We start from the raw sequence: 27,058 nt of genomic DNA, 5'->3' as shown, positions 1-27,058 counted from the left end.
ATCTTGAAAAGCCTGAAACCAAATTGCGGAAGAAAATCACCAAAAATTATTTAATTACCATGTTAAGCATGGCTAGCTCTATCTTGTGCAGCTAATAGACTCTCTTTATACACAAAGAAAATATCAATTGATCATTTATACTCATGCGCCGACAATAGTGCTTCCATCCCATTGGTCGAATTATTAAACCTATCAATGTCAAAATATTCGACTGCCTTACGAGACAAGCCTACCAAAACAATTAAGTTACTATTAAGGTTTAAGGATAAAAAATGTGCGAAAATAGAGACGAGTACGTATCATAAACGATTACATGTGTATGACATATATGTCGCTATAAATAAGGCCATCGATTCCTTAAAAAATTATAACAAATTTGTGAAATAAAGATATGGAAGTGATCAGCGTGTTGCACATGAAAGGAGGGACTGGAGATTCAAGTTATGCAAGCAACTCCCTAGTCGGGGTATCGATTTTCTTGCTATTTGATTTTGTTGCATGTGATTTAAATGTTTGCTAATCTTTATAATGTTTGAACAGAACAAAGTTATATCCAGGACAAGGCCAGTTATAGAAGAAGCTGTAAGTGATCTCTGCCGCAATGCCACCCTCCCCGAAAAGCTATGCATTGCAGACCTGGGCTGTGCATCCGGACCAAATGCATTTCTAGCAGTGCTGGGAATTATGAAAGCCATGGACAAGATACGAGAAGAAGGCGGCTTCCAGTCACCTGAGTTTCAGGTCTATTTAAATGATCTTCCAGGAAATGATTTTAACACTCTTTTCAGGGCCTTGCCACAATTCCAGGACAGTTTGAAGGAACAGCTCGGCTTGGGATTTGGACCTTGCTTTTTCACAGGAGTCCCTGGGTCATTTTATCGCAGGCTGTTTCTTTCCAAAACTCTCCATTTTGTCCATTCTTCCTACTGTCTCCAATGGCTATCCCAAGTACGTACGTTTCATATAAATTTGTAGGTATTTGGTATATTATGCATGTCACAACTCACGAATCACGATTCATATTCATCACTCTATTGGTTTGTTACAAGATTGCTAACAAAGAGAGAAGGTGCAGGTGCAGAACTAAGGGAGGCAACTATGGGATAAAGCTAATGCACTACTCTTTCCAAATGGAAAATGTTTATTGTACAGAATTGTGTACAAAATTTTGTACATAATGATATGTGGTGGATTTTAATTGGAATGGGCCCCTGCATTCACATCAACAACACCAATTAAAACACCCCCCATCAAGTGTCATGTCATTCTGTACAATTTTTTTATACAAAATTCTGGACACCTAGCACTACTCTTTAGCTCTAAAATTTAATGATAAGAGCTGATTTTCTCAACTTTGTTCACGAATCTGTCTGCTTATTGACTATTGAGGAGAAGAGCTGATTGTAGAATTTCACTTACAGGTTCCTGAGTTGGAAGATATTAACAAAGGGAATGTATACATTGCCATTACAAGCCCGCCCGGCGTGATTAGAGCATACCAGCAACAGTTTCAGAAAGATTTCTCAGCATTTCTCAAGTGTCGTTCTGAGGAAATGGTTACAGGAGGGTGCATGGTCTTGACAATTTTAGGGAGGAAAAGTGATGATCCAACCACCAAAGAATGCTGTCAAATATGGGAGCTTTTATCTATGGCTCTTAGAGACATGGTTTCACAAGTATGTATATGTACACATCTAAATAATTTGTGCACATGAAAAAAATATCCTCTAAATCTATGTGGACTGAGACTGGAAATAAAAATGAAAAAATGTTTCCTTCTTGCAGGAATTGACTGAAGAGAAGAAATTGGATGAGTTCAACATCCCTCACTACAATCCATCTCCTGGAGAAGTGAAAGAAGTGGTGGAAGCCGAAGGGTCTTTTTCCATTGATCGACTAGATGCTTCTCAAGTAAACTGGAACGTCTATGAGAATGACAGTGCCTACAACATTACCAAGTGTATAAGATCAGTAGTAGAATCCTTACTTGTTAATCAATTTGGACATGCTGTAATGGACAGGCTTTTCCAAAGGTACCGGGAGATTATTGATGATACAATCTCCAAGGAAACCACACAGTTTTTCAGTGTCATTGTTACCCTGACCAAAAGAGTTGTGTAACACTGAAACTTCATTTAAACGCAGTTTCATTTATGTTCCGAAATTTGTTAATAAAAACTTGAACTGCGGTCAGTTGTGCAACTTGTAATCATATCAGTGCTTCATTCTCAGAAATCTTAACCTTATTATAGATCTTAACTTGTAATAACAAGGGACACGTGTTTATAGAACGATTCTTTACACGAGTTGTTAGGCTAGTTATGATAAAACACAAAAGACAAAAAAAATTACAATACAATTTCATTACAAAAGTAAGTTTATTACTGTTCTTACGTTCAGACATCTTATCGCGCACATATATATCACAGAAAAGGGATATGAAGGCGCCAAGGGTACAAGTAGTTAAGAGATACACTGAGCTGCAATATTGTTTCCTTAAGACCTGCGCATATAGATAATCTTATTGTTTAAGGTACTTGATGCTTAGTCCTGTTTCTGCATTGCTTCAGCTTGCCCAGGGACGGCCACTCCTCTTCGTATGACAGCATCCTTAATGAGTTCAAGTGATGCCTCGAATTCAGCAGAAAGATTCTTATAATCCGGTATCACATCTGGATCAATGAAATATACGTGATTTTTTTTATTTATTTTAATAAATAATAATAATAATAATAATAATAATAATAATAATAATAATAATAGATTAGGATAAGGACTTATATTATTTTTATTTAGTAATAAAAGCAGAATTGAAACTCTTATTCTCCTAAAATTCTATGAATCCTAATCAAAATAGATGAGTTAGTAGATTATAGAGTAATTGGCAGTTTGTACCCTACTATTATTTTCATTTTTTCGATTTGGGCCTATATTATTTTTTCTGTCAGTTTGCACCCCGGACAATTATTTTCGCTTCTTTTTGCACCCCATGGGCGCTTTTCCATCCAACTGTGCCGTTAACGTTAACGGGAATGGGGGCATTTTAGTCAATTACTAATTAAAAACAAAAAAACAGAGTAAAACAAACAAAAATAGGAAACCAAACTCCACATCAATTAAACCTAACCACTCTCTCATTTCCGTTAATTTGTGAACCCCTAATTGAAACCCCTAATTTGTGAACCCTAGACAACTGTGAGAAAATGAGAGGCCGTATGCGAGTAGTAAGTGATGATAACTTGAGAACAATAAGTTGGAATGAAGTTCCAGAGGATTATTGGCTACAAGTGTTGGACAAAGGAGTTGAAATCCCGGTGATTGAAGCACCAATAATGGAAGATGATGCTGAAATACCAGAATATGGGGGTAAATTTCTATTACAAGTCTGGTTATAGTGTTTGTATGGTATCGATTAAACCCAATATGTTTGCATGCATGATTTTTAGGGTTTCTATTGTTTATTGAACAATTTGTGGTCCCTAAATACTTTGTCATCTAGCAATTTCAGTTATCAGTTATACAAGTGGGGTTACTTTGTCATATGAGTTTTTAGGATTTTTTTTGTCCAATTCGTGGTCTTTTTTAACTGTGACAATGTGTTTATGTTGTGATATTATTGTTTACATGTATACAAAATTGGTTTTGTTTCAGATTATTCACTTAATTTCTCCATTAAACTGTTATATGGGGGAGAGTTTAGTCAAGATTTTACTGCGTACATTGACGGGGAATGCAAATTTTTTGATATGTGCTCTCTTAGAAATTTTAGAATGGTTGATTTGGACTCAATGTGTAAGGAAATAGGCATAGGAGAGGGTTCATATGATCTGTGGTTTTCCCTTCCTGAGAGAGAGTTATGTGTTGATACTATAAATCCATTAGATTTTGATGATGATGTTGGGACCATGTTGGATATGTTAGTTTACACTAAGTGCCTTCAAGTTTATACCACTGCCAAAGATAATTATAGTGACTTGCTTGACTTTGATTTCACTCAATTTAACACTGATGAGAGAATACAAAGAGTTGAGAGTATGATTGAAGAGTGTCAAGCAAAAGGAAAACAGGAAGAAGTGGGGAAAGATGACTGTGAGGGGGATGAAGAGAAAGATGATGTGAGTTTTAATGGAGATAGTTCAAATATGGATTCCAGTGAGAGTGAGGTTGAAATTAGTCCTAAAAAGAAGAAGAAGAGAATACCACCTCCCAATCCTCCTTTCAGAACCAGGAAAAAAGGAAGATACTCAATGCTAAGGGTAATATCTAACTCTCCTTATCAATTTTTAATTATTGCATTTTCATAAATTCTGCTTGATGGTGCATTTTCAAATATGGTGCATTGTTTCCTAACAGGGCTTGTTCAAGAATACTGTTGATACTCCTGTAGTGCTTGATGAAGATGATGGTCCACCTGTAAGTCAGAGTAGTCAGCCAAAGAAGAAAACTAAAAAAGGACAAGCACAGTCAAGTAAAAAAGGAAAAGAAGCAGTTAGGGATGATGCATATGAAGGGGACAGAGAAGAACAAGTGAGAATCAGTGCAGATATAGGTGATGATGAAGGTTTGAATGAAGTTGAGGGTGATAGAGTTGAATGTGAAGAACCAAAAGTTGTTGATGAAGAAAGTTCTGAGGGTGGTTTTGACAGTACTGATGAGAGGATGACTGTTGACTCCTGTGATGAGGTTGACACACAATTCCCTGAGTTTAATGAGTTCACTGATATGGATGACCCTAAGTTTGAGCTTGGTATGTTGTTTACAAGTGCTAAGGTGTTTAGAGCAGCAGTTAGAAAGTATGCAATCAAGAATCAGAGGGCCATTAGTCTTAAGAAGAATCATACTGATAAGGTGAAATGGATGTGCTCACCTGGATGTGAATGGAAATGTTATGGTATAAAGCATAGAAGGACAGACACCTTTCAGATAAAGACATTATGCAAGACACACTCTTGTAATCCCACATGGGAACAGAAGTGTATAACTTCTACATGGATTGCAGAGACATATGAGGATGAATTAAGACTGAACCCAACCTGGGCAACAGTTGCTTTTCATGCTAGGGTTGTGAATGATGTAAAGTGTAAAATTTCTTTGTCAATGATATATAGGGCACTGAAAAAGGCTAGAGATAACATCACAGGTAAGCATGAGGCTGAATATGCTAAGGTCTTTGCATTTGGGAATGAGATTAAGAAACAAATGCCTACCTCCACTGTCAAAATCATGTCTGAGCAAGAGGAAGATGGAAACATGAGATTTAAAAGGATGTACATTTGCTTAGGTCCATTAAAGGAGGGGTTCTTAGATGGCTGCAGACCTGTTATAGGTCTGGATGGGTGCCACCTTAGGGGACCATTAGGTGGGATTTTGTTGACAGCAATTGGGACTGATCCTAATGATGGGATGTACCCAATTGCTTGGGCACAAGTAGAGGCAGAGAACAATGATTCTTGGGATTGGTTTATTGGCCTTCTGAAAGCTGACTTGCATATGGAGCATGAAGGAACTTACACCTTCATCTGTGATAGACAAAAAGGTTTGGTCAATGCATTGGAGAAGCAAGTACCTATGGCAGAACATAGGTTTTGTGTGATGCACCTCTACAGAAATCTTTGGAAAGAGCACAAGGGAATTGGAGTGTGGAAACTTCTATGGCTAGCTGCTAGATCAACTACAGACTATTTCTTCCAAAAAAATATGGCAGAATTGAAAAAGGTATATATGTTTCTTTCTCTTGTGCATTATTAGACTGATATTTAGTCTAGTTTTAGACTGTTTGTAGACTGTTTTTCTTAATGTGTTTTTATATTATTATAAGATTGCACCCAGGGCCCATGATTGGTTGGCATCTAAGCCAAGGTCTCAGTGGAGTAGGTCTGGATTTAGAGATATCTCTAAATCAGACATTTTTGTTAATAATAACTGTGAAGTATTCAATAATGCCATTAACAGATTCAGGGATATGGCCATTGTCACTATGTTCACCAAAATCCATAATACATGCATGGAGAGGATTAGTAGAAGGAAACAGAAGATGGAGCAAAGGAGGACTAAATTTTGTACTAAGCCTCTTAAGAAACTGCACAAGTATGTACTAATGATATGTACTTATTTTTTTCGGTATAAAACAGATTGACTTACTTGCTAAATATTATTTTGAAATAGAGCAATGGAAATGGCTGGAACAGCAAGTCCTGTGTGGAATGGTGGTTACAAATACCTAGTTACTATGTCAGAAGGTGGCCACCAAGTTGTTGTTGACTTGAAGCACCATATTTGTGCATGTAGAAAGTGGCAACTAACAGGTATACCGTGCTTCCACACTTGTGCTTGTATATTTTTTCAAAAACAAAGCCCTTTAGAATACATGCATGAGTGTCACAACAAAGATTGGTACCTAAGGGTCTATAGCCATGTACTTGAACCACTAAATGGAGAGGAGTTTTGGGAGGAGACAAATGAAACTCCCATCTTTCCTCCAAAACTGAGAGTGGCACCTGGTCGACCTAAAAAAAAGAGAAACACAGCCACTGATGTTGTTGAGACAAGAGAAAATGACCCAACAATGTTAAAAAGGAGTGGCACAACAAATCAGTGTGCTTGGTGTAAGGCTTTGGGGCACAACACAAGAACATGTGAAGCTAAGGTATATATCACTGTGCTTTTGGTTTATTTATGCAAATGGTCTGATTTTGGGACTAATTGGAGCTATTTCATTGCCAGAAATTTGATGAGGAGAGAAAGAATAAAGAAGAAGGTGTGGAAGAAAGTACCTCAAAAGTTGCATCAAGATGCGGCAATTGCCAGGGCCATGGCCACAATAAAAGAACCTGCAAAAAGGTAATCAATTACAACTCAATTCATGTCTAAACACATCTGAAGTTAACAACTCATTTAATTACATTACAGCCTTCTGTGGAGCCAAAGAAGAAGGAAAAGAAGAAGCCAACAGTGGAGGCAAAGAAGAACCCAAAAAAGGAGGCAATGAAGGACCCAGCTGTAAAGGGAATGAAGGAAGTGAGGAAGGAGTCAGATCTGGAGCCAAGGAAGGAGGTGCAAAACACACCAAAGAAGGCTAGGACCAATATAGATGCATCCAGTCATGGAGGAATTATCAAGCCCTTCAGGGCACCAGGCCCAAGTACTGGGAAGAAGAAGAATTTGGGTGTGCCGCCAGTCGAAGGTCGAAAGTTCACATCTTTGAGGAATTTGGAAGCAACAAGGCTTCATAAGGAGAAAAATTTGGGAAAGCAAAAGAAGTGAAGAACCAATGTTAAATGAACATATGCACCTACTTTTGTGGTCTTTTGTTAAAACCAAACATTTACTCTAGGTCCATTTATAGTTTTATGTGGCTGCAGTTTGGTGCAATGTTTTAAATATTATTGGATTCGGTTGGTTTGAAGTTAATACTAACGGTTTCAAGTTTGCTTTCCTTTTTATTGCATTGTACAATTCAGTTACATCATAACATACAATTTCCACAACATACAAAAAACAGCTAAAAACTTGAGACTTAAGAATAGTTTCATTACAAACATCTGTCATGACAAATATATTTACTCCTTATCAGAACACAAATAAATGAAAATACATATCCATGTCAATATTAGAAAAGTCATGGTTTTGCTACACCATTTCCCCTTTCCTCCAATCTCCACAACATTTTCATTCATCACTTCGAAATTCTTGATTTCTTCTTCGAGATTATTAATTCTTCGAATAAGTCCCGGAATGATAACTTGAGCACGGTGACACAAAGGGCCATCTACCCATCGGAAAAAATTGCACCTGCGATCCGGACATGCCAAGAAACGTCGACCCGCATTTGCCGTTGTCCAAGCCGTCTGTTGTGCTGCAAATTTTAGACAATAACATCTTGTAGTCATTTCTTATGGCTGATTTGTTGAGAGTAAAGAGTTTAGGCCTGATTTGTTGAGAGAAGAAGAAGAACACATATAGTACATAATGGAAAGGGGCTGCATATATATATACAGGACATACACATTGCAAAAGAGCCGTTCAAAAGTGTTTTTCCATATTTACCCCTTCTCCCGTTAACTTTAACGTCACAGTTGGATGGAAAAGCGACCGTGGGGTGCAATAAGAAGCGAAAATAATTGTCCGGGGTGCAAACTGACAGCAAAAATAATATAGGCCCAAATCGAAAAAATGAAAATAATAGTAGGGTACAAACTGCCAATTACTCTAGATTATATATTTAGATGTATTATATTCATAAACTTATGAACAAAACCTACTTTTAGTTGCCCCGGAGAGACGATACAGAGAGCCTCGGGAGATTGTGCTTCATTGCTGCGTGAACCGTCGATAACTAGTAAGATACTATAGTATTACATAGTTTGTTTTCCTTTAATATAATATGCATGTTTGCTTTCGTATTTGCTACCTAGTTTCAAGAGAGAGAAATTGATATATATACTGATTTGGTGTCTTTTGTCATGGATGTACAGCCTTGAAACAAGTTTTGTATTATAGTTAATTATTATTCAGTTTTTAATTTATACAATCATGTTACTTAATTGTTAGATATATGAAATTTAAGTATATGCTCGTGTCCCTTCGAAGCCTTTATCTGTGATTGCATTACTAGTTATATGTACATAATTATGTAATATATTGCCAAGTTTCGATTGTTCTTTTATGATATAATACTATGTATTGTTAATAACAAAATTTAATGATTTCTGGGTCACTAAGATTGTTATTTTGGTATTTTATTTTTATTTAATTATTTTATTTATTTAATTTTAACCGTACAGATTTTCTTAAAGCTAGATGCCCGGAAGGAATACTAATTATGTGCAAAAATAGTAATATACATAGTTTAATGGTGATAAGATTATGTGGTAATTAGTTTACTAAATAATAGTTATAAACAATTGCCTCGGCCATCTGGATGTCAGTTAGTTTTAATATATAATAGTTTAATAATAATGGCAGGTTAGCGTACTAAGCTTGTTGAATGATTAATTCATTAACCAACGTTTAGTGTATTATATTTCTTTGGCAAGAAACGGTTAGTTTAATATTAGGTGATTAATTAATGGTTAGTTGGTTATGAGTATGTAAATAATAAATTGTAAATTTTGTATTAGGTCGGGAGCTGGGATTTTAGGGGATCGTTTGCAGATTTGTTAGTATTAGAATTTGCGAGTTTCGAGGTACGGATTCTGTCCCCTTTTTATTCTGCGATACTCCTCTTAGAAATTAAATATCCCTAATTCGTTGAATTTCATATTTATTCGCTCCGTCAATATTGTTTGAGAATTATTTCAAAAATTGATTTGGAAAATTTTAAATATATGTTTATGCGGTTTTCAAAACTTATTTATGACACCTTCTGTTTTGAATAATCTGAATTGTTTGTCCGAAGTGATTTTATATTTTGTGAGAAATATTATTTTTCGTTTGGACCCTTAGTGTGATTTAGGGTATACCGAGTTAACCAGCTGTAGGGGTACTACAGTCATGTCATTGCGGCACCAGTGACATGACACTTCCGTGACAGTGTGATTGGTCACGGCGTATCCTTCTGTTAGCTCTTGGGAGGAGCTTTTGGCCATTTGATATTTGTTTCAGGATACGTGGGTGCACCCAGAGTTTGATTTGTGATTTGATTTATGGTGACGTTGTATATGCCGTACACGTTATCCATTCTGTTGCACACATTAGGTACCCTATGATGTGTGTATTTGTATCTGTTCTGATCTCGGTATGAAATATCCTAGCCCTCGTTGTTTCAGCCTTACTTATTTTTAAAATTGTTGTTTTATTGAAAATTGCTGATTATTTATTTCTGATCTTTTGTTTTATAAATTGTATTCCAAATCCGTAATGGGCGTTTGGCTCATGCCATATTCTTTTTCTGGCAGGTGCTTAGGGGGATCTGGGACTGTGTGATGGAGAGCTACCCCAATTCGTTGATTAGGATTTCAGAATTTTATCTTTAATTAGACTTAATTATTTATTTGCAGATTTCACATTTATATTATTGGTTTAGACTGTTTGGAGATTTAATATTATTTTAGAGATTTCGGTCTGTTTAATTATTGTTTAGAAATATATTAGTGCTCTGTTTGCAGGTTTTGGATTTTAAGTAATATCTCCCTTCTATTTAAAGAAGGGGGTGTTACAATCAACCCTTAATACCATATCATTTTCTCTCCATAGCTCTGCCAATGTACTGTCAGTGCCTGTTTCAACATACTAATAAACATGAATATATAAACTTAACCGAACTTATAATGCCATAATTATGTGCTCTTTTCGTCCTGCCCAATTGTTAGGGAACCATTAACATTGCTTTACTTTTATATTCTTACTTGTGGCTGTCCGTAAACACTGGGAGCGATATAAGACAAGTGATGGCCGTAGAAACTGATCTCTTCTCTCGGACCAACAATATTTGAGAAGGTCACTGTTGTGTTTGATATAATTTTGTACATAAAAGCAGCATATTTCTGTTCATAAACAAAGAAAATCATGAATGATCTTGTAGAATAGTAAGGGATTCAGTGTACAGAATGTATGACAATAAGCTTCAAGATCAAACTCTCAATACCTTGAACCCAAAGAACTTGCTTATAAATTGGCCTATTAAGATGGAGCATATAGCTTCAAATGAGAGCTTCTTGCTATCCGCAATGGCCTTGGCCTTCCGAACATAATCTAAAGGATCATCTTGTAAAGCAATAGTAACGGAAGAATAACAGAGGCTAATTTGTTTCCCCACATCGCTCTTGTCTCCTTTTCCATCATCAAAGCCAGTGACTGTTTCCAAACAACAACATTACTACATATTCTCAATCTTCTTAATATTTCAATTATTAGAAAGAACTAAACATTTGAAGTATCAGGTGAATTTACCTTGGTCACTTGATAAACGAGTGGAAAGAAACAAAGAGATCAGCTAGTTGTGTGAACTAATCATATTTTTTATTGAGATAACGAGATATGCTAGCCATCGTTATTCCCAGTAGAACATCATTGATTGTCTAAAAAATCATCAACAATGGGTTAGTGAGTTCTAAATGAACTACGTAGCATACGCTGATGTAAATCTAACACTTCATTAATCGATCATACCACGTTCATTACAGATTTCACTAGTTTTATATCAGGTAAACTAACAATTCTGTGCACAATTCTTGTACGACTCATGAATCTGTCATTCTCTGGAGTGCCTTATTTAATCGGAGTGTCTGTGTCTTTCAAGAAGAAAGCAGTAGCAGTAATATTCACAACAGCCACAAAAGTGTTGAAAAGCATCAAAAAGATTATCCAAATTGTGAACAAAATCCCCCGTATACCATTGAACTTATTCCACAAGCTAGGTGGCCTTTTGGCATTTGGAACAGTAGGCATTGATTCGAGATCAGAATTCTGCTACTAGCCAAAAAAAGGGACATGATAGAAATTCCATCCCCAATTGAATGATGAAGTTTAAGTAATGCAGTTGCATTAGCATCCGATGTCTTTACGTTCAAAATATGAACCTCCCATAACGGCTTTGCAGGATTGAGTCCAGTGGTAGTGAGATCTGATATGTATTCTTCAACAAAGCTATCAGCTAACTCCATATTTGGATTTATATCCGGAGTATACACATGTTCATCAATGTCTACTTTCGTTCTTCTCCAACTCATCTGGCCACCATTCTCATCATCAGTTACCTTCAAAAAAAATTGTAATAATTAGCAAAAAAACAAGCAAACTTTATGTCCAATAGTATAAGATCGTGTCAAAACTTTCATATAACATCTTAAGATTTTAAATGAACCGATTATTTCTTCCTTCTATGACTACGACTTTAAGAGTACAAGAATATTTTGGTACATTTGTATCACTAACTATCACTCACTTTTGATGAGTTAACTTTTATATAACATCTTAAAATTTTAGATAAATGGATTATTTCTTCCTTCTATGACTACGACTTTAAGAGTACAAGAATATTTTGGTACATTTGTATTTATACTAAATATAACTCACTTTTGATGAGTTATCGTATATTATTCTAACACTCCCTCTTAAATTGTTAAATTGTGAGAAATATTGGGGTGACAGAGAGTCGAACCTAAGTCTTCCCGCTGCCTGAGCTCTAAAACCTCAAGACCTCAAGGTGATAGAGAATGGACTTTTGCAGATCTTATATTATTCTAACATAAGTTGTTAATGTTTGTTCATGGGTACCCTCTAAAAAAACCGTAAGTAGGTTATCACTATCAATGATTATAAGAGTATCTCCAACGAGACTAGCTATATCCGTTAGGTATATTAGTAGAAAATAGATATTATGTAAAATTTACTCAGCCTGTAAAGAATTGTGCTTCAATGGTATTAGCTATAATGATTAGCTATATTTAAAAAATAGTTTTTATCGTTATTTTTAAAATATAATGATTAGCTATATATAAAAAATAATTTTTATTGTTATTTTTAAATTTCAACAATTATATAGTAATCTTTTAGCAAAAAGGGTTGGTAAAAAATTATTAATAAAAAATAATTATTTTTAACTTGATATAAGTGGAAATAATATATATATATATAACATATTTAATAATATTGTTAAAATATTTAAATCATGATAAAAATTAATTAACAAACATTACTTTTAGGGCTTTGCTCATAAATACCTAAATTTTATAAACTTTTTGTAAAAATACTGTCAGTTTTTAAAATAAATTGCAAAAATACTACCTTTCAAAAAATATTTGCAAAAATACGGAGATTCCATTTGCAACCATACTGCAACTGACAGCAATCATATCTGCAACCAACTAAGGTGTTCAGGTGGTTGCAAATGACGAAAAATGAATCGCTTGCGGGGCCAATACTAATCCCACAAAAGAAACCATGAAATCAACTAAAACGGATATGTATGGAACGATTTAGGCGAAAACGATTTCATCTATCCAACACACGGCATCGAATACGTTTTCAAAGGATCGGAGCTTCTAGAACCTTTTAAATCCGACGACTCACTAACTCTGCCGCCAAGAAACCGCCGCCGGAGAATTCAAAATCAAGTGACGACTCCAATGACTTACAGGCGATTTCACGCCGCACGCCTGTCCTCTCCCAAATAGCAGTTAGATGTGTCCCCGCAAACTGATCCAACGGCTTTGAACACTCCACGTCACCACACAACCAGAGGCTACAATACAATTCCCCCGCAAACAACTAAACCAAAAACTATACTTTTTTTGATCAACCAAAAACTATACTTAATCACAAATCTGTATTACTCTCACAAATCGTGTATAGATAGGAGAAGTTAAAAAAAAATGGGAAGATGAAAATTGTATTTTTGCAATTTAATTGTTTGTATGTTTAAAAAGATAGTATATTTGCAAGATTTTAAGTAAAATAGTAGAGTTGCAAATAAATATCTAAAAATTGGTATATTTGGCAAATTCCCTTACTTGTATGTATTATAAAACATTTAACTAATTCTTTTTTTTTCAAGCAATTTGTTAATAGTTTTTTATATAAAAATGTATAGTAAAATTATTATATAAGTAATTAATAAATTTGGTTAACAGTGAGTTTTTTTTATAGCTTTTCGATAATAAATTTTTACAGTTAATATTACTTAAAGTTAAAATATAAAATTAAATTAGTAATTATATATATTCAAATATAAAGATACAAAGGATCCCTCCATTTTTGTTAAACTTCATTCAATTCTAAAAATCCAAAACTTAATTATATAAATTTTATGAACCCATCTTGTGGCAGAAGGTGTACCAAAATAAGCAGTTGGAGAATTAATTTAGAGGGAAATGACATGGACTTAATATAGATGATGGTCACTCATGGCTTGCTTGTTTCTCGTCATCTAAAATTTTACCTAACAGGTGTCCCTTGGAATAATACTTTTTTACATATCATGTATATTTTTAAAATTAGGGTTGCCACGTAGATATTATTGCTAACAGGTGGTTACCCTTATATTAGAGATGCTCTAAGTAGCTATATTCATTAGAAAATAGATATTATGTAAAAATTGATGAACCTGTAAGGAATTCTGCTTCAGTGGTATTAGTTATAATGATTAGCTATATTCAAAAAACAGTTTTTATTATTATTTTTAAATTTTAAGAGTTATGTTTTATCAAAAAGGGTTGATAAGAAATTATTAATAAAAAAATAATTTTTTTAACTTAATATAAGTGGAAATAATATATATATATGTATAAAATAAAAATATTTACTGATGTTATTATAATATTTAAATCATGAAAAAAATTAGTTAACAAACATTACTTTTATATATTATAAAATATTTAACTAATTTTTTTATCCAATTAATTTTTAATAGTTTTTTATATCAAAATGTACAATAAAAAATTATGTAAGTAATTAATAAAATTGGTTAACATGATTTTTTTTACAGCTTTTTGATATTAAATTTTTACAATTAATATTATATAAAGTTAAAATATAAAATTAAATTAGTATATATATATATATTAAATGTAATTATTATATATATATATATAATTTTTTGTAAAACTCCACTCAATTCTAAAATCCCAAACCTTAATTATATATATTTGATGAAACCAAATGTTCTAGCGGGAAGGTGTACAATGGAGGGAAAATAAGTTGCTGGAGAAATATTGTATAGGGAAATGACGTGACTTAAATATAGATGACAGTCATTCATTCAACAAATGTAGGTGCCTTTTTTCTCGGCATCTAAAATTTAACTAACAGGTGTCTCGCTTGGAGTACTGTTTTTTTTACATATTATCTATATTTTTAAAATTAGGGTTGCCACGTAGATATTATTGCTAACAGGTGCTCCCCCTTGGAGATGCTCTAAGGCTGACTAATAATCGGGATTTGTAAAAAATTTAGGCGAAAAATAAAATTCAGCAGAAAACGTTTTATTTAACAATTAGTTAAACTGTAGTAGAAAAAATATATGCCAAAACACACTTGTAACCTGCAAGTAACTTATGAGTAGCTGATGAAAAGATGATTGCTTTGCTTACAAGCAAACTGGCGAAACGAGGATGCTTGGCAAGAGTATTCATGAAACCGTATTTCAGAGTGTCAGCATCGATTAGCGTGTTGAAACCAAGGACAATTATAGCTGAAAGGTTGAATTCCGGAGACCGAAACAACCGTGCAGCGGGGCTCAACGGCTCGTCATGAACGATGGTATTTTCATCTTCATCACTAATTTTCTTAGTAACGATGGGTTTCATAGAATTATTATATCCCATGTTTTCTTATAAGAAAATACTGCAGAGTGAATTTGATGTTGGAAAATGTGGGTATTGAGCCTCATTTTGAGCCGTTCTTAAGCGGGTGACGCTTGGAGTATGTTGTCCTCCGTGAGAGCTTTCCGAGACACTTTAAAACACGCAAAATGGTTAATGGATGAATGAGATGATTATCCACTGGGTTTGGGCTCTTAAATAAATATTCATTATTCGGTATTTATTTTTATATATACGAATATAAATTGATTTGACAGTTATAATTCGATTCAATTACGGAGAATAATTGACTCTCGAATTAAATTTAATTAACGCATTTAATTACACTTCTTGATTTTTAACTATCACCTCGATATTCTTCTTTAATTTCTATATGACTTATAATATTATATGTATTATTTTACGCGTTTTTAATTACAATTCTTATATTGATTTCAACTCACTAATCTTATTTTTCTCATATGACTCAATAGTATATTTTGGTGAAATAATATTTTTTTTGAAAATCAATTTATAATTATAATCTTTTTATTTATTATAATTAATAACCTTTATTAATAAGTAAAACACTCTTTTTAGCGGTAATTTGGTTTCAACTCTTTTTGGTTTCATCAATTTTTGAATTTCATTTTAACTCTAAATGTATAATTTTTATTCTTATTTTACTTCTATATGACTTATTATAATATATGAATCATTTTACCGTCCGTTTTTGAATTGCAATACTTATATTGATTTCAACTTAGTAATCAAATTTACCATAGTATTTTTAATTTTATTTCAGCTCGATAATCTTATTTCCGCTATGACTCTATATAATTCTATAGTATTTTTTAATGAAATAATAAAATTGTTGAAATTATATTATTATAATCTTTTTTATTATAAGTCTAATGCAAATAATGTATTTATCACGTTTATTTTACAATTTTTTACTTTTTCTATAATATTTATAAATAAAAATAAAACTAATAATAACTTTAATTCCCAATTTGTTATTACCTTTATTTCACTAGATTCATATATTTTGTACGGTTCTAAATTAATTTTCAATAAATTAATATGATTATTGTAATTATATTATAATTGTAATTTTTTAATAATCAATTATACCTTAATAAATAATTTATTTAGATAATAATGGTGATGATAATAAAAAAATGCACTGATGACCACATTTTTAAAACTAGATGCCCGAAAATATATATTAGCGTTGAATATTGGTTAAAATACCGACCAACTTATGTGTACTAATATTTTGTTTGAACTATACAGATGTTCCTTATGCGTAATCCTTGCAATAAAATTTTTGAGTTTGCTGAATACAAATATTCAACATACGTATCATATATTAAAAGAAAATTATAAAAATATGCATGCTCGACATGTTTATGTCGAGGTATATACAAAAACATGCACTTTCGTGATGTATTACCCACACTCGTGTTTAGTGGGTATTTTGTGCAATTTTTTCCATCGCTGGATAGTTTAGGTTTGGTTTTCTGAGTAAAAATTAGAAATGTTGACATAACATTTGTGACGGCCTCAACATATATATGTTTTATACAAAACCTGATTGTATGTTGTGGTGAAATGTTTTTCCAAAACCAATAACCCTAATTTCGTAAAATGACGAGTATATGTATTTTCTGAAAACGAACACTGAATCGACTCTCGAGAGCGTGAACCTTAATTATATAAAAACAGTTATAGGAACAGAAATCATAGCACGTTTACAAAAGCAAGGTAAATATTCATAAACTGGATATTTAAAACTAGCATGCTCTATAAAATAATAACATCAGTCGTGTGCTGTGTATAAATACCAGAGTCCAATTTTAGCATGCTATTTTCATTTCCAAATCATCTGTTTCAAACAAGTTGATTTGTTAAACAGTTCCAAAATTGAATCAATCAAATCTATTGAACATTCAATGGGTAAAGATAGTTGATCAGTATATCCTCACCGGACAGCGACTAACGGCCGTCCAGCATAAAGAATGTGTTCCGGAACTTGGAAGACTAGCTAGGTCTTTCCCCCACGCTGGACTAATCGGTTAAACAGAGCGCCCAACCGAATTAGCCTCTTACGCCTACTCATCTCCAATAGATTAACTGAATTCCCTTTTTACCTCTTTCCAAATTCCATGACATAGGTGGATCAAAACATTCCACGACATAGGTGGATCAAAACATTCCACGACATAGGTGGATCAAAACTTTCTCCTTATCCATTTTTCCAAAATCATTATCACCTATCTCTTTTTAAAACCATTCTATCACAACACACTATTCAAAACTTCTTTTCAATGTAATCATGTTTAGAGATAGGTGCTTTCAGAAGTTACTTTTCCCAAAACATATTTTAAATAACATTTCTAAATATAAGGTATACGTAACTTAAAACATTCTGTTCCATTACGAGCATAAAACAATAGCTATTCATATATATTGAACTATAGGAGTATGGTCAGGGGTACTTGCCTTGTAGAGCTTTACAACTATCACTGACTAATCTTGGATCGACTCAAACGTTCGAGCTTTATCACCTAATTAGTAGACTATCCTGGATCCGACTTCAACGCTCAGGTCCTTCGCTTGGAACCTCGCTTCGCTGCACTTGTCGACTGACCGCTAGGTTAATTTTAGTCCGACGTCAACTTTCAGGTCTTCCGACTAAAACCTACAGGAGTCGAAATACTCTATGTTAGACGTCTAGGTTTGCTTGACATATCCTCGCTAATAAATCTACCCATTCGATATTAAATCCTGACTCGTAATTGAACCTATTATTGCAATACACATAGCAATCAGGGTTAACATATTCAAAACTCATTTCCATATTCATTTTCAGAAAATACATATACTCATCGTTTTAGAAAACAAGTTGTCAAGTATATCTTACAAAATATTTTATTTATAATTATACAGTTATATACATTCGACTGATATTTCTGATATTTTACAGGATACGTTCCCCAAAATCTGGTAGCGTCTCTTTTGTTTATCGGACTACCCGTCGAAATATAATCGATGTCACCACAATCCAAACCAAATTCATAACCCAAACACCAATAACATTTCTAAAATAATTAAGTCTTTTTTGTTTTGAATACTAATATATGAACTAAATTATTTATTTTAAAATATTATGACTCAGATAACGATCATTACAGTCCACCATTGACACACCGAAGTTCACCGTCAACGGCGGTAAAATCCGGGGTACCCTATTCGGGTTTTCGATCTCGGATTTTACCGATTAAATTCCTGAACAATTAAAATACTTTTCGATTAATCACTATAATTCATACGAATTTTTCATAAATATATTAATTATAAAAAACATTAATCGAGTAATCGACAGGAATCAGGAGCCCCAATTTGGTTAGCCCAACAACAAACGAATAAAACATAGCAGAATCAAAACACAGAGCAACACCCGTGACCCATCTCAGGCCACCTCGCCGAAAAAGAATCCGGTGGCGGCCGGAAAATACAGAACAGCATCAAGGTGAAGCAATCAAGCAAAATAGTGGCTACACCCCTGCATCACAACACACATACCCATATACTTACTCATGTATATATACATAAGCAAACAGAACAGGATCGAGACAGACACCGGACAAACAGGCCGGAAAACGAACAAGCAGCGATGGAGATACTTACCAAGACCAGGGAAACAGAATCAGGGAGAGAGAGGGGAAGAAATTAAACGAAAGAGACACAGAGAGGGGAGATAAGAGAAAAATTAGGGATTTATTTTGTTTTTACAGATGAATAGAAGATGTATAGCTGCTGTGTTGCTCAATTTCAAGCCACGTGTCCATTTAGTAGGACACGTGTTGCATTTCTATTGATCGCAAACCCGAATCCTCATTGTTTTTAGCATATAACGCATAAAGCTGTGAATAATAATTCATCAAAATATAGTAAAAACCATTTTTAAATTTTCTAAATATCCTGAAGCTAATAATACAAAAATTTCATAATTTTAGGACAATTTTCGAAACACAATTTATACCCGCTTTTAATAATTGAACGAATCAACGCGCGAGTGAAATTAATCCAAAAAATTTTCAAAATAAATTTTAAAATTCTCAAAATATTCCAAACTTAATAAAATATGAATTTCATAATTTTTGAAACATTTTTGTTTTTAATATCGAATTTACAATAAAATACAATCAGAAAATCATTTAGGGGTAAAAAATTAATGAAATATTGATTTCTAAATTTTATAAAATCCTAAAAATAATTATTAAAATTATAAAATCATAAAACAATTTTAGGGATAACCCAGATATTTATGAAAAATAAAACTACAATAAAATCACTTTTAAAAGCGAAACAAAATAATACAACCCAATAATTAACTACGCAATTCAATCTCATACACCAGTAATCACATATAAATAATAAAAAAGCAATAACCCGCTGATAGAACCCATACACATATTTTATTCATTTAATTATTTAATAATTATACATTTAAATAATACGAGAATATACGAGTCGTTATATCCTTCCCCCTTAAAAAGATTATGTCCTCAGAATCTGATTTAACTAAACAAGTGAGGATATTTGTCAAGCATATCTGTTAGGGCAAAAACAAGCGCTAATATTCACGCAAGTATACGCGAGTAGTATAAGATATAAATCAGATTCGTTCCCACAGAGACTGGTTTATGTTAAGTTCAATTTATGCACCTATGCAACAATGTATGGTTATCGCTCAATGCTAAGATAAATAATAAATTGGATTTTGATTAAACTAAGAATTAAACTAAAAATTATAAGTAACAGAACAAGAATGGTTGAATTAATATATATGACAAACATGGGATCCTAACTTCATTAAATACTTCATTCAATAGCCTTTTTGTTATTAACCTTAGCATGTAATAGTGATGACACTAATCTGATAACACGAAACTAGTAAACGACAACTTTCGTTCTACGAATACCCTACTACCAAGCATCCACAAAAGAGATAGAAGTTGAATATACACCAATTATGCTTAGTCCTTATATATCTATAAGAATTGAAAACATAACGGTTTAATGCGCAAGTTATCTATCGTGATTACATAGGGCAAGTAAGATGGTTAAAATTACCTACGAATCATGCATAACAATAACACATGAACCTATATTCACTGTCGCTTCAATAGAGATTAACACGCTATCTTATACGTTAACTACGCACATAAGATGAATAAGCACAACCAATACTAGGTTATTATACAATCACTACACTAAGGTATTGAAATAATTTAACTAAAGAAATCCATAAATAAATCCGCTAGAACCCCACGATAACGATTAGTTCATAATCGAACTCATCATCACCATGGGTTCCAATGAAAGCATGATAATAAATAATATAAGAGTACTAGGGTTCAAAAATAAATCGAAAATAAGCATCCAAGTATCAACTATATTAAAGAAAATAAAAGTCTTCTTCTCCGTAGCCGTCTCGTGCTCTCTAGGTCTTCTTATTGCTCTCCCAGGCCTCCTTGTTAAAAACGTCTTTTTATTGATATATATAGGCTCCAGGATGACCAGGACTCTCAAAATCTTCAATTTCGACTAAAATCAGGATTCTGGTATAGAAACAGGGCGCGGGCGCGCTGTTTTCGGGCGCGGCCGTGCTGGAATAGTGGTTTCAGCGGAGCGGGCGCACTGGTTCTGGCGCGGCCGCGCTGACATTCTGGAAAAATTCTGACAATTCTTCTTTTGGCCGTATCTTAAGTTCTGATTGTCAGAATTAGGCGATTCAACTTCCCCCGCTAAGCTAACGAGATTCTCTACAACTTGAGAATGGCCTAGGCTTACAATTCTGATCTCTTTTCAGCATATTTCTTTAAAAAGCTTCTTTCTTCATTTAACTGATGCCTGAAATGCACAAACACAAAAACACATCAAAAATACCAACAACTTGAGTCCAAAACACCAACTTAAGCCTGAAATGAAGCGTTCCAAGTAGATATAAAATCCACTTATCACACCCCCAAACTTGAATTGATGCTTGTCCTCAAGCATAAACAGACTCAAAATTACAAAACAAACCTAATGCATGAATGCAACTACGCGAATGCAACTAAATGATAATGCAATCGATCCCCTCAGAATAACTATAACCAAATGAATAAGCCAATGCCTCTAAGAATGCAATGACTCAAAACAGAGCTCGAATAAATCCCACAAACCAACTCACAAACCAAAAACGTGCGTGTGTGGATGCTTAACAGATAAACTCTCGACACTAGATCAATAACCATATCTTGTCTTTCATCAAAACAATCACAAGTTTATAAACAGAATAGACGATAAACACATAATGACTCATAACACCTTCATTCTACTAGAGTTATACAAGAATTCATGATATTATTGAACACATAACACATATGCTTATTTGATCGTGCAATGAATGAGGTCACAAAAGACTTATGCAATAATACCCATGTAGCGAGCGTTAGGTTACCGGATCCCAGACTATAAAAGCCTTAGGTCACTAGGCACAAAGTCCCCTAAAAACTTAATAACTCGAGTATTAAAGAGCTCACTCTTGATCAATAAATCACATACTTTTTTTCTTTACTTTTTTTTCTTTTTTTTCTTCAACGATTTCTGAATGAGTGTGTTTCGCTCCATCTCATTCAACCCTAGACTACTTATATAAATATGAGCCGACTACTATCTATTTGACACTAGCTTTACAACAACTAGCAATAAAATCCAAGCTTTTCTCTAGTTTAAAAATTCAGTGTTCTTTTGTCATTACGAGAATAGCAAATATTCTAAATATAAACCAGTGATTAAATCTCAACTAATAAACAAGCATAAGTATGATCTAGATCAAAAGAAATCCTATAAAATTTTGTGAATTTTTTTCTTCTGGCATGCAAATCAATCTTTTTAAGACTTAAACATCCCTCTATTCATCATCACCACACTCAAATCAACATCAACTTATCAAATAACATAGTTCATTTTAAGGGATCATGCTAAATATGCATACAAATGCAACTATATGAAATTACATAAAAAAACAAACATATATGTCCTATTTGAACAATCATGCAACACTATGAATGAAATACAACTATATGCAACATGAATCTATATGAACTATATGGACACACACAAACTAATCCTTACATTATCACCCCCAAACTTAAAATTTTCAATGTCCTCATTGAAGGTAATAATATGGATTTCAGGCATACCTAGTCGTCGGAAAGATCACCCTCCTCGGGTGGAGGATCAGGTGACCAATCAACCTCGACACCAGTGGCTTGGAAAATAGTGCCCAAAGCCTGTGTCAAATCTGCAGCAAAACGACGGTGAATGCCGTGCATGGCCTCCATACGCCTATTCACTCACATGTACTGCTCATCAGCAACACCAGTCCTATCAACTACCTGCTGCAATGAGAAGAACCCTCTGTAGGCACGGAAGATCCGTCCAACCACTTTCTACATCATCCAAAATATATCCCAACCCCTTATCATGGGGTGCACCTAAGAATGAATAACTCAAGTGATCTAGAAGTCGATTGAGCTCAAGTATGGGAGCTTATTATGGGAGCTTCTTCAATAGATGGGCAGTCGGTTGAACTCAAGTATGGGAGCTTCTTCAATAAATGGTTCAAAATGCTCTTGAGAAATTTTCAGCTCTGCTAATCCAAGAGAATCGAATGGCATATCCAACTTCCTCTTCCACAGAGGTGCATTCAAAACCTGCATTTGCTCTACTCCTTCTTCATCTTTACTATCAAATTCCCATGTTAAGGATCTCTCCAAGGTATCTAACTTTGGTAATTGCTCAAGCTCCGAATTCACGACAAAATCGTCCTACTCTACTTTAAAGCGTTCCTCTTTAGTTATGGGTAACTTTATTGCCTTGAACACATTAAAAGTGACCTTCTGATCATGAACCTTCATCGTAAGCTCTCCTTTTTGCACATCGATCATAGTTCGGCCTGTATCCAAGAATGGTCTTCCTAAGATAATAGGAATCTTCTTATCTTCCTCAAAGTCTAGAATGACAAAATTAGCAGGGAAGATGAGCTTATCCACCTTAACCAAGATATCCTCAATTACTCATCGTGGAGAAGTGATGGAATGATCAGCCAACTGTAAGGTAATGTTCACAGGTTTTGGATCAGTTAGACCAACTTTCTTGAAGATGGACAAGGGCATCAGATTGATGCTAGCTCCCAAATCACATAAATACTATCGAAAGACAAGTTTCCAATAGTGCAAGGAATAGTGAAGCTTCCAGGATCTTTAAGCTTCGGAGGCAACTTCTGTTACAGCACAGCACTGCATTCCTCCGTAAGAGCAACGGTCTCTAAGTCATCGAGATTCACTTTCCGAGAAAGAATACCTTTCATAAACCTTGCATAGCTAGGCATCTATTCAAGAGCTTCAGCGAAAGGTATGTTGATATGAAGTTTCTTGAACACTTCCAGAAACTTAGCAAATTGCTTATCCAACTTCTGCTTCTGTAGCCTTTTAGGAAAAGGAGGTGGAAGACAGACCTGTTTTTCCCCTGTATTACCCTCATGAGGAGTGTGTTCCATAGTTTTCTTCCTTGATTCCACCTCGTATCCTTCTACACCACTTTTTCAACCACAACTGCATTTTCTGAAACTTGAGATTTTTCAGGCTCTTCGTCTTGCTGAATTTGGGGGCTTGCGACCTTTCCAGACCTCAAGGTGATGGCGTTCACCTATTCTTCAACTTCCCTGTTACCTGGATTGGCTTCTGTATCACTAAGAAGCATTCCTGGTGGTCGATTCAATAAGGCATTAGCAATTTGCCCTATCTGGTTCTCCATAGTCTTGATAGAAACAGCCTGGCTTTGGCATATAAGAGCCTGGTTTTTGCACATAAGCCTCAAATCCTCCAATTCATATTTTTCATTCAAAGATTGACCTGCACCATGAGTTTGTTGTTGAATTTGGAGTTGTTGTCTTGGTGTAAATTGATGCTGAAAACCAGGAGGGTTGAATTGCTTTGCTGCATACTGCTGATAAGGCTGTTGCATCGCACTCTGATTTTTGCTCCAGCTGAAGTTCGAATGATTCCAGTTGTCAGGATAATAAATTGCTAAAATGGTTGCTGCGATCTCTGAAAGTTGCTAACAAAATGAGCTGATTCACTAGATATAGCGCATTGCTCCGTCGCATGCGAACCTGCACACATCTCACAAACACTTGTCCTCTGATAAACTCCATAGTTAGCCAGAGAATTGATCTTCATAGAAAACGCCTTTAGTTGAGCAGTGATAGCCGTATCTGTATCCACTTCAAGAACTCCTGCAACCTTGCAATGTGGCAATCTCTGGGTTGGATATTGATATTCATTAGCATCCATCAGTTCAGTTAGATTATAAGCTTCCTCATAGCTCTTTGCCCATAATGCTCCACCTGATGCTACATCGAGTATGGGTCTTGACTCTGCTCCCAAACCGTTATAGAAGCAATTGATGATCATCCAATCAGGCATTCCATGATGAGGACACTTCCTAAACATCTCCTTGTAGGGCTCCCAAGCTTCACATAGAGATTCTCCCGATTGCTGCGCAAATTGAGTAAGAGCGTTTCTGATTGCAGCTGTCATCGCCACAGGGAAGAATTTAGTAAGAAACTTCTGAGCAAGATCCTCCCAAGTGGTGATAGAACCTGCTGGTAGAGAATATAACCAGCACTTAGCTTTATCCCTCAGGGAGAATGGGAAAAGCCTCAGCTTTATAGCATTTTCAGAAACTCCATTGAACCTGAAGGTGTCGCAGATCTCTATGAAATCCCAAATGTGCGTATTGGGATCTTCCATTGGAGCACCCCCAAACTGAACTGAATTCTATACCATCTGAATTATGCCAGGCTCGATCCAAAAGGTGTTAGCTGTGATAGCTAGCCTGACAATGCTAGATTGAATGTCATTGATCTTGGGTTGAGAAAAATCCATCAAGGCTTTCGTTCATGCTGCTGGATCTCCCATTGTAATGAGTACCTGAAACACAATAAGTAAATTGTGAAAGTAAAAGAGTCCGAGTAAGTGAACTTTAATGACCACTAATGACAAGCACATAAACTAAAAATTAACACCGAGTCCCCGGCAGCGGCGCCAAAAACTTGTTAGGGTGAAAATACGCGCTAATATTCATGCAAGTATACGCGTTCGCAAGTAGTATAAGATATAAATCAGATTCGTTCCCATAGGTACTGGTTTAGGTTAAATTCAATTTATGCACCTATGCAACAATTTATGGTTATCGCTCAATGCTAAGACAAATAACAAATTAGGTTTTAATTAAACTAAGAATTAAACTAACAATTATAACCAAGACAACAAGAATGGTTGAATTAATATATATGACAAACATGGAATCCTAACTCTATTAAATACTTCATTCAATAGCCTTTTTTTCCTTAACCTCGGCATGTAATAGTGATGTCACTAATTAAATAACACGAAACTAGTAAATGCCAACTTTTGTTGTACGAATACCCTACTATCAAGCATCTATAAAAGAGATAGAAGTTGAATAGAAACCAATTATGCTTAGTCCTTATATATCTATAAGAATTGAAAACATAACGGTTTAATGTGCAAGTTATCTATCGTGATCACATAGGGAAAGTAAGATGGTTAAAATTACCTACGAATCATGCATAACAATAACACATGAACTTATGCTAGCATGACAAGTTCTAAACCTCTATATTCACTGTCGCTTCAATAAAGATTAACACGCTATCTTATATGTTAGCTATGCACATAAGATGAATAAGCACAATCAATACTAGGTTATCATACAATCACCACACACTAAGGTATCGAAATAATTTAACTAAAAAAATCCATAAATAAATCCTCTAGAACCCCACACTAACAATTAGTTCATAATCGAACTCAACATCACCATGGGTTTCAATGAAAGCATGATAATAAATAATATAAGAGTACTAGGGTTCAAAGACAAATCGAAAACAAGCATCCAAGTATCAACTATATTAAAAAAAATAAAGGTCTTCTTCTTTGTAGCTGTCTCGTGCTCTTTTGGTCTTCTTATTGCTCTCCCAGGCCTCCTTGTTGTTAAAAACATCTTTTTATTGGTATATATAGGCTCCAGGATGACCAGGACTCTCAAAATCTTCAATTTTGACTAAAATCAGGATTCTGGTATAGAAACAGGGCGCGAGTGCGCTGTTTTTGGGCGCGGCCGCGCTGGAATAGTGTTTTCAGCGGCGTGGGCGCGCTGGTCCTGGCGTGGGCGCGCAGACATCCTGGAAAAATTCTGACAATTCTTCTTTTGGCCGTATCTTGAGTTCTGCTCGTCAGAATTAGGAGATTCAACTGTCCATGCGAAGCTAACGAGATTCTCTACAACTTGAGAATGGCCTAGGCTTACAATTCTGATCTCTTTTCTGCATATTTCTTTAAAAAGCTTCTTTCTTCATTTAACTGATGCCTGAAATGTATAAACACAATTTGAGTCCAAAACACTAACTTAAGCCTGAAATGAAGCGTTCCAAGTAGATATAAAATCCACTTATCAATATCTGACTCTAACTCCCAAATGGACTCTTCCACTCGAGGATTTATCCCAAGCATATTCACTATTGGAATAGACTTATTCCTGAGGGATCGCTTTTACGATCTAGGATTGATTCATATCCACTATCTTGATTCAAATCGAGGATATACTTCTTTAACACAAAGACGTAAAATACACTACCAACTATGGTAACAGCGCTAGCTCATAGGCGACTTTAC

At 34.5% G+C, this 27,058-nt stretch overlaps 1 protein-coding gene, 1 long non-coding RNA gene and 1 other non-coding gene across 3 annotated transcripts; 2 read left to right on the top strand and 1 right to left on the bottom strand.

Annotated features, from left to right (window-relative positions):
- Positions 1–342: 342 nt before the first annotated feature.
- LOC141723599 (S-adenosyl-L-methionine:benzoic acid/salicylic acid carboxyl methyltransferase 3-like) lies at positions 343–2,217 on the top strand. Its single transcript, XM_074525444.1, has 4 exons — positions 343–466; positions 541–948; positions 1,422–1,676; positions 1,786–2,217. The coding sequence occupies exons 1-4, from the start codon at positions 392–394 to the stop codon at positions 2,119–2,121; spliced, it is 1,074 nt and encodes a 357-aa protein (XP_074381545.1). The 5' UTR covers positions 343–391; the 3' UTR covers positions 2,122–2,217.
- A 7,956-nt stretch (positions 2,218–10,173) lies between these two features.
- Positions 10,174–11,769, bottom strand: LOC141723605 (uncharacterized). Its single transcript, XR_012576316.1, has 5 exons — positions 11,110–11,769; positions 10,891–11,018; positions 10,586–10,794; positions 10,347–10,484; positions 10,174–10,217 (listed from the first exon to the last, which is right to left on the bottom strand). It is a non-coding gene; the product is annotated as an uncharacterized LOC141723605 (long non-coding RNA).
- Positions 11,770–24,782: 13,013 nt separating this feature from the next.
- Positions 24,783–24,889, top strand: LOC141663341 (small nucleolar RNA R71). The gene has a single exon (XR_012551420.1). It is a non-coding gene; the product is annotated as a small nucleolar RNA R71 (small nucleolar RNA).
- The last annotated feature ends 2,169 nt before the right edge of the window (positions 24,890–27,058 follow it).

This window comes from Apium graveolens, chromosome 5 (genome assembly GCF_009905375.1).
Source record: "Apium graveolens cultivar Ventura chromosome 5, ASM990537v1, whole genome shotgun sequence".
In the NCBI taxonomy this organism is placed as follows: Eukaryota; Viridiplantae; Streptophyta; class Magnoliopsida; order Apiales; family Apiaceae; genus Apium; species Apium graveolens.
This window is presented reverse-complemented; position numbering and strand designations above follow the sequence as displayed.